The sequence below is a fragment of the Rhinopithecus bieti genome, unplaced genomic scaffold, assembly GCF_001698545.2.
Source record: "Rhinopithecus bieti isolate Rb0 unplaced genomic scaffold, ASM169854v2 scaffold_2254, whole genome shotgun sequence".
In the NCBI taxonomy this organism is placed as follows: domain Eukaryota; kingdom Metazoa; phylum Chordata; class Mammalia; order Primates; family Cercopithecidae; genus Rhinopithecus; species Rhinopithecus bieti.
The window spans coordinates 1,502,279-1,516,199 of NW_016803982.1; the positions used below are offsets into that span (position 1 = coordinate 1,502,279).

Consider the following 13,921-nt stretch of genomic DNA (forward strand, 5'->3'; position numbering starts at 1 on the left):
GTCCTCATTACGGTGCCATGATCATGCCAGCTTGCCTCACTCCTGTATCTGCCTGGTCATTCAAGGCATTTGAGTTTGTGGCCCGTGCTGTGCACATTATCCCTGGAGATTACAATTACAATTACAATTATTTCCATCAATTACAATTATTTCCACCTATTGGACTTGAAGTAGTTCTGCCTATTGGACATTTTCATTGCAATCTGTCTTCCTAAAGCATACTGCAGGATGGAAGCACAAAGTGTGACTGTGCAATTACTCTCAAGAGCATTTTTGTTTATGTTGGTCAGTGTCACTTTTTTAGGTCCCTTATAAGGAAGTACCTTTGAAAAGTTCATGCCAAGAAACTTTTCATTTTCAAAAGGAAAATATTTTCTTTCTTGAATAATTTTATAACATATAGTCTTTCTCTTTTGTCCTGGCTACCAAAAGTTCAGAAGTCAGTGTGTCATAATCCTGGTAATATTTCTCCCCTTTGTGTGTTCTGGTTCTCTATAATATTAATACTAACTATTAACGTGAACACACACATACTCAGGTTCATCTTGTGAGAGATTAGGGTTGAAAACATCAGTACAGACATATTCTTAACTTTTCGAAATCATCCTCCACACTGCCAACAGATTTGTATTTATAAAATACGAATCAGGCCATATTATTATTCCCTTACATATTCAGGAATTCAACATGTCTTCCTCTCACTTATAAGAGATCTAATTTGTTTATTAGAGTGTCCAAGACCCCTTATTACATTTCTCAAACCTATCTTCCCATCCACAGCATTCTCCAATTCTGTCCCACAAAGCCTGTATCTCAGTGATGAACTACTTACAGTTCTCCAAATGTACCAGGCCATTTCCCATCTCTTGCCTTTTGCAATACCATTTACTCCCCATATAATCACTCTAGTATTTTATAGATAAGTCACTCATAACAAATATTATATTGTTCTGTCATTTTTCCTTGAAATGTACGACTACTCTTATTTATCTTGGTATATTTCGTGCTGAATCCAATATTTTGTGTAAAACCATTTTCATTGACTAATTGTGTAGCTGACTTTTGATTTGGTGAGATTTTCACAGAATTGAAGTAACTAATCAGGATATATTTTTGACTATAAATAGTGAGAAACTTTTAAAGAATAATTATTGAGGGCTTACTGTATACCGAGTTCTCTTCTAAATGTGTAATATGTATTTATTCATTCAATCATCCTAACTACCTTATTGCCCTATGATTTTTGTCCTCATTTTAGAGATGAGGAAACTGAAGCCCAGAGAGAGTGAGTAATTTCCCCAAGAACACACAGCTAGTAAGGAGTGGGGTCAGGGTTGAATCCTACGGTCTGCCTCCACAGGCGATGTTTATCTGCTCCATTGCTTCCCATTTACATGTTGAAAGTATATCACTGATGACACCAAATAGCAACTAACCTCAACTTCCATTGGTTCTATTGGTTCTACAGGAAATGCTGGGGTTATTTGAGACTTCAATATTGGAGGAACAGATTAACTTCTCAAAAAGTCTTGAGAAAATGTACTAGACAATAACATCGTTGAATGTAACATGTGCGTGTGTGTGCATTAATTATTTAGCCACAAACAAGAAGGCTGAAAATATACCAGTCTCCACTATCACAAGCAACTGAAGGCAGTAGTTCTCACTTGTGGAAGACAGAAAGAATCACCTATCTGTGAAGTCACAGGCACAGCTCACAGAAAGGTGTTGTGGAATTGACTTCCTTAGAGTCCTAGGATGCGAACATTTCATCTGAAAAGATGTAGTGTCAGAAGTCCTTAAGGCATCCACCGAGAATAAATTGCTTCCTCTACATCAAGCATCTTTTTCTCTTTCATATTCAACATAGTGGATTCAGAATGGAGACAATACATCCCCAAGTTGCTGATGGTGTTGCAAGCACCGTTCATCATGTTTTGGACATTAAGGCAGTGATGATCAGAAGGGAATCCTCTGGCCCTACGTTTCTGGTGTTTGTAGCAACAGGATGAGCATCAGTGAGCCAGGTTCTGGGCAGAGACACCTGAAGCCCAGGAGGCAGAGCCAGGTTCCTCTGACTTCCACTAAGTTACCCACTAGGTCGGCTCTTACCATCTCACTCATAGCTGATTTTAAGATAGGTTTTTAACTAGTAAACAATATGCTTAGATGCTCTGGCCTGTCTCAGTAAAAAGACAAGTGAAATGCCAAAGTCTAATCCTTTTGTTTTAGAAGGTGTAGTTTCAACCAATATATTTATTAGTCTCTTGGGGAGAAGCCAGATTTATAGCTTTCCATTTTGTTTTACTCACCATAAATGCATGAACATGTACTGTTTTACCAATCTTTTTTTTCTGGCGCATGGCCTGGACATTGACTCAGTGAGACTCTCATTTATTAGTGAGAAAACTAATAGGAGGATATTTGGAGGTGCAGAACTCAGTGGAAAGCCAGAGCATTTATTTGGATGGGGTCTTATTCTAATCTGAGGTAGCATCATCAAGAAGAAATAAAGATCTACATAAATTGCTCCAGGAGAGGGCTAAATCTGTCATTTGGCTATTGCAATTTCATCAAATTGATCATTGTAACTGTCATCTTTGTCTTTGTCTTGAAAAGCATCTGCCACTAACAAAGCCTGTTCCCCTTGTAAAACTATTAGCTCTCAGTGAATTAAAGTTATGTAGCACACTGAATAAATTGTCTCCTGCATGAGACAGCATTTGATAATTCACACTTTTATGGGAAACATTGAAAGGAAATTTCTACATGACATTAGGTCATGTTCCTAATTACAGTTAGTATAAAGTCAAGCCGTTAAAGTTTTAGTTTTAGCCCCTAAGGAATATTTTCAGAATGGGTATACGACATTTTAGAAGAAAACAAAAGTTATTATTTTCTGCAATAATAAAATCTATTAAAGAAAAACGAAAACTTTGTGTATATTTTTTAGTCCAGTGGCATTTTTAAAAAGATCAAGGACAGTAAGGATCTATTTTCCATCTATATTTATATACATATAGAATAGCACAGTGTTAGACCTATTTAAAACTAGCTAAGTGTCTTTCATGGTCTATAACCAGACAGGTTGAATTTCAAATTTACTTTTAATAGAGGAGTATCAAAAACGCATATGTAGATTGTACCCTTATCACTTTTTTATTAATGTTGCATGGGATTATATTCATTATTATTCATCCCAAAGTAAGAAGTATATAAAAATCAGCTATGAATATTTCTGACATTGATAATAGTTGTAAAGTAGCAAGCTTTGTGCTGCTCATCAATTAATGTAGTCCATGGCATTGAGCATAGTAGTATTTAACAAACTGCTTTCCGAAAATGCTGGGTGGTTTTTCAGTTGGAGCAGCTTTTGATGTTTATCTTCAAGAGTTCAAGGTTTGGAGCCCCATTGAATTATTTTCAGCTCCTGTCACTATGACCAGCTAACATGACACCTGACCTCATCTGGCTGTACAACAATAGCTCTAGTGGCTGGCAAGTAAGCCAGCTGATTGTCATGGTTTTAGTTTGAGGTTTCAGTTTGTTCCTTTGGAAGTAAAATGTATCACCCTATGATTTCAGTGATCCAAGGAACAACTGGCAACTGTTAAGAGTATTGTATCACTGTTCCTATGGAAACATGTAAAACAGATTATAAAACATCTGAAATGTGTATTTTATTTGGTTCACTTTATTGTGAATATCTGATGCTACTTTAATGATCCCTTTCTGATTATACTCTGGTTGAATTGTCTTCTGTTTAAGTTAAATCTTTAGTTTGCTCATGTATTCTGTTTTCTTATGATATACTTTTGCTTCTGTATATTCTCAATAGTAGCAGATTCTTCTCAATTTATTGTATATTTTAAAAATATATAGACAATTATTGTGGCAGGAAGGGGTATATCCGGTCCTCCATGCCAAGGGCCTCTTTCACCATGCTGGGAAACGTTCTAGAGAATGAATAGAATGTATAGTGAAGATCAAGTTCCTTCCTCTAACCTTTGTTTCCTTTTCTCCCCACAGGAACTTTTTACCCCTGAATGCAAGTTTAAAGAATCTGTTTTTGAAAATTATTATGTAATCTACTCATCCATGCTGTACAGACAACAGGAATCTGGTAGAGCCTGGTTTTTGGGATTAAATAAGGAAGGGCAAGCTATGAAAGGGAACAGAGTAAAGAAAACCAAACCAGCAGCTCATTTTCTACCCAAGCCATTGGAAGGTGAGTATTATGTATGCATTATTATTACACAGACTTATTACACATTTTATTTTTCAAATTCATAGGTCTACCAAGGCTATAAGAAACCCTCACAAATGCTGGAATTGTCATTTATTTTGGTCTGGGTGATGTTTGCACAGACGCCTACTTAAGTTATTCATTTAGAATTTGTGCCTCTTATATACTTTACCGTATTTGCATATGTATGTGTACCAGGAAAAATTTCTTCTCTGCCACCTCCAGTGTCTCAAATCCTCACTGCTACAGCCACTCTAACTCTTAGATAATTTAATTAATTAATTTAAAACAATTTTAAATATGTAATGATACAAACCTGTGATAAGTGTATTAGAAAAAGATAATAAGTATATTAGAAAAAAATAAGTTTTGAGTGTGGAATCAAAAGTATTTTCCATTTTGATATTATCTAGGTGAAAGTAATTACTTGTGAATTATTATAATTACAGAAAATTAAGAGATAATAGCTTGACTCTTAAAAAACTTGCTGATGTTACACATCTGCTTTCAAATTGCATAATTCTTCACTGTATACAGTTGTAGCATTACTTCTTTTACTAAAATAATTTATCCACATTCATTTGTGTACAGGAAGGGGTATATCTGGTCATCCATGCCAAATGAATGGAAACTTCACATTTACTTCAATCGGATACCTAAAGAGCAGGCTACAAAGTTTAATTAATCAACAACATCTGCACCTCTCTCATTAATGATTCTGCCAAAAGTGTCATTTACTTTTATCTATGTAACATTTGAGAATTACAAAAATACTTGATTTTAGGCTATTCACATGTGTTTTCTATTCAAGTACTTTTGTTTACTCTTTTGCAGAAGATCAGATCTACAATAACTCAGTAAATACTTTAAGCTAGCTTGGACAGCTCATTTTCTTTTGTGTTTTATTCCTACAGGAAAGACTTAGCCATCAAGAGAAAATGCATATTGTTTTCATAATGCATATTCTCTATATTGAAATAAAAAAATTTGAACAGTCAATTCTTCATCATCTGTGAGTGTATAATTAACTTTGTTTGCCTAAATTCAGAAAATCACTCTTGTTGGCTAATACTACTTTTATAATTTCAATGATGTTGACTTACTGTCACTCTTAATTTTATTTTCTGTAGAACAATTTATTGAAACCGAAACAGCCACCAGGGCCTATGTAGGAAAAGACAAATTATTCCAGAGTCTGTAATATGAGTGAATTATTCTCAGTATATAGTGGATCGTAAGGATGATTAGAATAGAAAGAAGTTAGAGGATTTCTCTGTACCTCCCAAAAAACACATCAATGATACACTTTCATTGTTTTAAATAAATTTTTATAACATTGGACTCACCAATATTTAAATGCAAATAAAAAATGTCAAAATAAGGCCACAGACGCTCTAACAAGACCATGGTTTATTTGCCACCTTGCTTTATCTCTTTTCACTCATTTTATGTTCTGTCAACAGTGAAGAATTGACTAGATTTTTAGAACCTTACCTTTTAGCTGCATAAATGTAACAAAACCCAAAAGGGCTGTTATGTCATTTAACCGAGGTGGAATTTGGGAACCGGTTATTTTGCATATCCCATAGAAAATATCTGAGACAATAATGATGTAGTATAGAATGGTACTTGGTGTTTCACTCATGTGTTTACTTGTTATGTGTATATGAGTGTTGTGTGTGTATATATACATATATATATATATATGAGAAAGAGAGAAACAATAGTTTTCATGATTTCAAAAAATTAGCAGAAGTACTCTAAAAAGAGTTAAGGGGGTAGGTACTATAATGACAGAGGTTATCACGTTGTTTACTTGATAGAGGAAAATTAATTTCAAACTTTCAAAACCCATACCGAATATAAATTATGTTATTGGAAATGTTAGGACGAATTAAGTATCTGGTTGATTATTGGTACTCTGGGGCATTCATATCTTTGATACAACTTCACTACATAGAAAATCAAGGTCAATGCTTCATGCTTTTTCTCCTAATTTAATTAGTAGTAGGAGTGAGGGATTGGAATGTGCTTTCAGAATATGCATTAGTTCCTTTTGCTACCTTAGCAAGTCATTTAATAGAAGCCTTATGTACATTTGCACTTTCAAGTATGTGTGCTGATGAAAACTCACGTGCCGCATTGATACTAATGGCCACATTCTACCCCCTTGAACATAGAGAATGCATATGATAGTTCATCTTAACTAAACCTAAGAGCTCTTCGTAAAATACCTTCAACTTTCCAAAACCTGAAAAGCAGTTTGGGCAGCTCGAATGCACTTGTATTCCTGATGGCAGATGACTTTAATCCCTAGTTTTCCCCAAGCTTTAGTCACTCTTATATGTCCTTTCCCGGGACTTCCAAAAATCATTTTCTAAAAAGCCACATGAACTACTGTGATTGTGTCACCAGACGCTATTTAGATAATTCCTCAGAGTTTATTCAGGTAGTTTCAGTTGCTGTCTTGCCATTCTGTTTCTGCCCCTATATCATGTCAATTATTAGATTTTTAGTAACATAGCAGAAAATGAGGAGTTGCCTTCGGCTGCCCAAGGGTCTCTTTCCATGATTGTAGGAAATGAACATTGAAATAATAATCTCCTGAAGGCTCTGGCTTATGGGAAGAGAGTTACTTGTTATTATTTTGTGTAGCTTTGAAGTTGACACTAGTATGACTATGTTGCTTTTGAACCACATGAGAGAAAGTAATTTAATGTTCTAGGATGTAAATACCGCAGCTTGCAAAGATTGATTGAAATGAATGAGAAGTTCAGGTGTTGACATTAGTGTGCAGTGGAAGGGAAGTCTGAGTTTTCTTTTTTGAGAATTAAGTTAAATGCCTGTCATTTTCCTATAGAGAGAGAGAGAGAGAGAGACAGAGAGAGAGAGAGAGAGAGAGTGTGTGTGTGTGTGTGTGTGTGTGTGTGTGTTTGTTTTACATCATGGACCCACAAAGAGGCCATAGCTCCCATTTAAACCTTTTGTCCTAGACAGAAATCCATGCACACTCATGTCCATGTTTTAGGTATACAGACCAGAGAATGTGACGGGAGTAATGTCCTCTGCGGGCTGGAAATGATTGCTTTACCACAGGAATTCCTTCTCAATGGAATTGCTTTACTTCAGGGAAAACAGAGATGGGCAAACTGTAGTGGTCTGTGCATGTATGGATGGACCATTCTCACAACTAACCAAGCAATGTTTGCTTTTCCTCCTCCTTTCTTCCCATCACTAGTTGCCATGTACCGAGAACCATCTTTGCATGATGTTGGGGAAACGGTCCCGAAGCCTGGGGTGACGCCAAGTAAAAGCACAAGTGCGTCTGCAATAATGAATGGAGGCAAACCAGTCAACAAGAGTAAGACAACATAGCCAGATCCTCACAGGTGTTGTGACTTATTCGTCCTGAGCACAGTTGAGTGATTTATCCTCACCAGACATTCCTGCTCTGTGGCTGAAGAGCAGCAGGAAGTAAGCTAATGCTTACTCTTTGCTGTCTCCGAACTTCTCTGTTGCAAGTGGATAAATCTCAACCTGTTGCACCCCCCACAACAAGAAGACACCTGGATAACCAGCTAAACTCAGACCATGGAATGCCCTACCAGATATGGAATGCCTTTTTAATATCTTTTCTGTGACTGTGACACTTCATGTGAATGACATACTTCACAAGTACACTCGATACCTTGCCTGCTGACAGCTACCCATAATCCTTTTTGAGTCCTGTTTCAGCGAAATCTATGTGTTTAAGTTCAATTTTGTAGCACACAAATAATATTGAGTAATTTCTAGTTAGACGCTGTAAACCTGTGCTATTATGGATTTCTCTTCTTCCCATTTTTACAGGGCTGCTCGCTCCACTGTCTGTGACCTTTTGCAGGGATTTTGTTCCTCTAAATCTTAAATGTTGCCGTTGGCTTAGGTCGGAGAGCAATCAGGGAATCGGGAAGCCTTCTAAACCTATTATTACAAATTGCATCTATAAAGATTAAGATTGTTGTCTCTGGCTCACACTATGGATTAAACACACATATACGCTCTGTTCAGTAGCAGATACTGTGCTCCCAAGGTCGGCATTGCCTGGGCGGGAAAATGGCTCAAACACAATCCAGGGAAGCTCTCTATGATATGTGTTTGACATCCCCCTCTAGTTTCTTTGTGTGTGTGTGTTTTATACATATCACAAGCTTACTGGTAATGGTAACATTTGCCTTGCCCAGCGAGCAAGACCCACTGGTTTTTGAGAAAGTGGGTCCAAAGATTTCTGTAGGCCTTGTAGGCCTGATTAAGGTTCATTTTTCATCTATTAATTCTCATTATTTGGAAAAAAAAGGAAAACCAATAATTACAACCTACAAGAATTGCGCTACCTAAATCCATTTCAGATATACTCCGTCCTGTTTTTAATGAACCAAACTTAGCGCCATCCCCGTTTCTGGCTGCATTCCCCTCATACCCAGCAGAGCATGGGCAAGACGGCTGTTGTGGTCTTTCCTGCAGCAGCAATGCAAACGTTAGTTATAAATTAGACTTTACTATTTTTGGTGTTTAATGACAAGTTTTTAAACTGGACATATTAGGAAAAATATTTTTTTTAGCTCAGCATGCTGAGTCCGGTACTGTGTATTTCACCAGTACATGCCTCTAACTCAGCATTTGGGACTCCTGTTGCCCAGTGGCTGGGTTAGAGGTGCCTTGCCATGATCTCAGAATACAGTCTGTTGAATTATCCTAGATGAAAATAAAGGCAAACCAACACATTCATCCATCAGGATTTTGGTCCATTCCATTTATTTCCTTTTGTTTTATTTGGCAATCTTAATTTCCTTTTTAATTTAATACTGTTTAAACTCTGAGCTTAGGGAAGACAACTACCAAGAAAGGCCAGGAACAGTTGACTACACAGTGAAGATTCCATGCAAAATGTTCAATACTGGATCTAAAGGGGTTCATACTAAACTGTTTGGGAATATATTTGTTAACTCTGTGTACACCTAATAAAATTCAATGTTTTCTTCTCAGAAGAGTTCATTGAGACCAAACTGAACCTCATTTATTGAAAATTATATGTGGGATCAATGTACTGGCCTCTTGTTATTCTTTCTATGTGGGAGGATGACCCAGTCATCATTTTCCCCATCTGCACTGTATTTATTGGGAAATTATTTTGTCACTGCTTTCATAAATCTTCATGACAGCCCTTGCCCAGCATTAAAAAATTCTGGCCTGCTTAGCTGATTAAAGGTTTAGTATAAATTTAACTGTTTATGCTTATTTCATTTTCATATTGGATTCTACTTGAATAAATAAAAAGTTAGCAGAATGTTTGAGTAGATTTATTGTCAATGATGCTAAATTACAAATATAACAAAATGATTCCTTTGGTCATTTTTGATATGGTGTTATGTCATTTTGAAGTCTACTGTTTTTTAACAGGATCAGTTAAAATAACTTCCATTAACCAATTATTTTCAGAAAACATATATCCCATAATATGTGGCCAACTATGAGTAATTAACTTGTAATCCAATCAAATGGGCTTATAGACACTACTTACAGCAACACATCACACACTCTCACACACACACACACACACACACAGCGCAAACAGTCCCAGCTGTTTGTTACTGATAATCAATCAGCCCTACTTGCTGGTTTCTTTGTCCCCTGCAAGTCTGTTTATTGGTTTAAATTAAGATTTATTTTTGTAAATGACTGAGATTTATGTAAATGTGTATCTCTGTGGTGTTTTATATATGGGGTGTCTATAAGGGCATTTATCCCTATGAAGGATGTCAAATACTTTCTTCTAATATATGTTTAGACATATTGCAGAGGGGTCCTTGTTATTTGTAATTGAGTTAGGTCATTTACTTTGTGTCTGGTCTCACCTGTTGCATGGGAAGAGGACAGCACTGATGAGCTGCATGTAGTAGGTACCTGTGTATCAAGAACTGTTGGTATGTATTGCTAATCTGCATACAAAGAGTTTGTCTGCATTGTACAGTTTCTGTGTTTAATATCATTTGTTGTATTCACAAATACAACATATTGAATAAAATATTTATATGAAGGCATATTCAAAAACATCAAACAACTTTATGTAACAAAATGGCATTGCATCACCCACCAGTATAGAGAAATGTCATGTAAATAAGTTGGTAAACTCAATTTCCCCCTTTACCATGCCAAAGAAAATTTTAGCTCTTTGATGATACCTCTCTTGCTATTTGTTTGGGATAAGACTTCGCCATATTTTCCCCTCAGAAACTAAGTTTGCTGTTATTAAGTAAGTAAGTGCAATCTGTCACTACTGATATTCCGTATAGTAAATCTGATGGAATTCATTTGTATTTAAAGACCGTGTGTTTTGTACCTCCATGTGCATATGTCCATTGTATCAAGTCTCTATAATACTCCATTCCTTCTGCATGCATATCCAGTGTGGGAGGGTTATTTCTACTGATTTGTGATAGTAGCTGATTGTTTTGCCAGTCCCTCAACAATGCTTGGAAATGTCAATTGTTTTGATATTTCAAGTGACAACATTTTTGTTTTCTAATATAAGATTGCTTTTTAAAACATTTTGCTACCACTTTACTTGGAAAAATTAGAGAAGACATGCAAATTCTCCACTCTATGTAAAGAGCAAAATGGAACTGAGCATTATTTCATTACAAATCCTGAAGAATTTGGAGATTCCTGCTCTAAATGTTTGCTTGTCCCGAATGTTTTTGGGTAGGAGTGGCTTAAAGAGATACACAGTGGGTCCAAAGGACTCCTGCTCCAGTTCTTCTAATAGTTTGCCTCTTGGGGAGCAAGCAGAGATTCTTTATCATACCTAGCCACTTGCTTAATGCTTTAAGCACTAAAAGTTATTTTTATCAGGATGAACAATATCAGATTTGGTTGTCTTTAAAAGCAAAACCAAAACTTCTTATTCTTTAAGTTAGATATGTATCACTTCATTTAAAATTATCCCCCTAATATTATATAGATCATTAACATTTGATACATAATCAAGAAGAGACCACATTGACTAACATTCAGTTGAGAAGAAGATGAAAAAATAATTGAAATTTTGTTCCATTTTAACTCAGAACAAGGCTATACCAAGGGAAAGCGATTGGGCTAAATCCTCAATTTTTTTTTTTTTCCAAAATGCAGGCATATCAAAATCCAGGATGTACACTGTCTTACTTTGAGGGAAATAGTAGTCATAGCTTAGGTTTCTTAGCCTACAATGTGACACATAGGGCCTTTGACTCTCTTGAATACGGAGTAGGGTTTCAAAGTGTTGACAGTTGAGTCTGCAAACTAAGCCTGAGTTATATTTTAGTTTTTTTTTTTCTTGGTTTTCACTAAGTCTAATTCCAATGTCTACTGGCAGAGATTGTATTTGCATTTGAAGTGCTGGAAGGCAGTACTTCCAAAGTGCTGTTGGAATCCAGATAAACTCAAGGAGCCCAGAAAGACAATGAGTATAAAGGCTCTCCCCTTATGACTTAGCACTTTAGTTGACTTTTTTGAAAAAGTCCTTGGGTGGAATACCTCAGTGATGATTTGCCAAGCGAGCAGGGTTAGTCCCAACACCTTCTCTAAACTTGTTGCATCTCTTCCAATTGACATTAATCCCACAGCAACTTCCTAAAAACAGGAAAAAGCCAATGAGATTTGCTTATTTTCTCTCACTCATTACAAGTTGTTCTTGCCCTGTTTGTTTTTAGGAGGGAGTTTCTATCGTAGAGTTGAAAAGTACAAAATCATATTTAAGAAGGAAAGAATCTATGTCTTTACATGTAACTATTTTATTTTTTCCAATCTAAATTCAATCACTTCTTAATAGATATATTGGTGTTTGCATTGCTGACATCAAAACCACAGATACACACACACACACACACACACACACACACACAAATAAACATAGGGGATAGAAATAAGTAAAAATAAAATAATTCTGTTTTCAAAGAAAAAGCATTCCTTAGAGTTTAGGTACCATGAAACTTACACTATAATACAGTTCCAGTACTATGGTTTCTAACTAAATGAACACTAGAACAGAGCTGACTATATTTTCATCTTTGTCCAAAATTTTAGATGAGTCACATTTTGAACTTTATGGTATGATAATTTCCCAATATCTAAATTCTTTTTCTGAGAAAACAAATGCTGAGGACATTTTTGACACTCTTCTTACATGAGACTATGAAAAGAGCAGCACTTTTGTTGTAGTTGTTAATAAAAAGGATAATAACATACAGAGGATTATAAGAAAAACAAGACACACCTGAGGTTTTCTGATGAGCCGTAGACAATCAGGGGCAGTTCCAGTGGCGCTGAGGCTGACAAAGTACTGCCCAGCCGCTAGCCAAATCCACCCTTAATTTGTTTTTGTACGGCCTGGGAGCTCAGAAGGAATTATTATTTTTTTACAGCTTTAAAGTATTAAACAGAAACCAACAAAGAAGAATATGAGGCAGGGATGTATGTGGTCCATAAAGTTTAACTTTCTGGTCCTTGACAGGAGGATAACCGCTGTGGTAGGGAAATCCAAAGGTCATTTGTATTACGATGGCTAGATAATGTAATGAATTCCAATGTCTGTGCATCAGCAAATACGTCATCAAAATTGCTACAAAACAATAATAATAGGTTGTTTGCAGCTTAAAATGTTTAGGTAGTGAAGAAGAATGAATATAACCTACATTATTTATTGACTACTTATATTTCCCTCATTTTACAAAAAAGATATATCAATTTACATAATAATAGAACTACAATATGGTTGCACTCCTTAATCTCAGGATAGAGATAACAATTTTATAAATCTATTACATTATGAGAACATTGTTAGGACTATAAAACTCAGCATCAGTTAAATGTTCTCTTAAAATAATTTTCAATATTAAATTTTAAGTAACTCAGTGGATGCATATTTTCCTTATTTTGGAAATTTGACTTATAAAGTTTAAGCCATGACTCTAGAATATTTACATCATTAAAATAAAATTTCCAAGTAAAAATTTTCATTTTAAAGTAATACGGAAATGATTTTGCTACATTATTCTAGGATTTTACAAAATAATTCACCTTTAGAAAAAAAGTGGTTTTTTTAGCTCTAAATAATTACAGGTTGCCTAAACTAATGTGTATAAGTAGATTTACCTGTAAATATGTAAGGGAAGTCCCAATTATTGTACACTTTCATAATTCAATGTGAATTTCATACAAAGCAAAGTTTCACCATAAAGAAAATAAACATTTTGTTCCTATCACTGAGTGAATATTTGTAATTTCTATTTAAACCATTTCTAGATTTTTTTTTTTTTTTTTGGTCCTTTGTGAGCTTCTGAGATTGGTGCCATTTTATCACAGTATTTCTCTTCTTGACTTCTTTGCATGACCTCAGGTTTCCAGTAAGGTATCCTTAGAAAAAAGAAAGTATTTTAAGGGAAATGGATGCATACTTCAGGCCCATTATATATGTAACTCAATATTGTCTTTTTAAAAGGCCACATTACCATGGAATAAATTTAAAAATCAGATTTCTTATACATATNCACATTACTATGGAATAAATTTAAAATCAGATTTCTTATACATATAACCCCTGCCCAGTTTTAAAATGTGATGTCTTATTTCTAGAAACCTAAAATAGATCTCCCTAAA

General features: G+C 35.3%; 2 protein-coding genes across 15 annotated transcripts in view; one reads left to right on the forward strand and one right to left on the reverse strand.

Annotated features, from left to right (window-relative positions):
• FGF14 (fibroblast growth factor 14) overlaps positions 1-9,510 on the forward strand; it is a 726,201-nt gene extending 716,691 nt beyond the window's left edge. For all 12 annotated transcript variants that reach the window (XM_017861628.1, XM_017861668.1, XM_017861679.1 and 9 more), the window contains 2 exons: positions 4,030-4,228; positions 7,485-9,510. In XM_017861628.1, coding sequence (XP_017717117.1) covers positions 4,030-4,228; positions 7,485-7,621 — 336 coding nt within the window. In that variant the 3' untranslated portion in view covers positions 7,622-9,510. The remainder of the gene's footprint in view (positions 1-4,029; positions 4,229-7,484) is intronic.
• Positions 9,511-9,570: 60 nt separating this feature from the next.
• ITGBL1 (integrin subunit beta like 1) overlaps positions 9,571-13,921 on the reverse strand; it is a 264,136-nt gene continuing 259,785 nt past the window's right edge. For 2 of the 3 annotated variants that reach the window (XM_017861608.1, XM_017861619.1), the window contains one exon: positions 10,299-13,678. The gene's annotated coding sequence lies outside the window, so the exon portion shown is untranslated. Of the gene's footprint in view, positions 13,679-13,921 lie in introns of all 3 variants that reach the window. The other variant, XR_001883239.1, reaches the window with a different exon arrangement.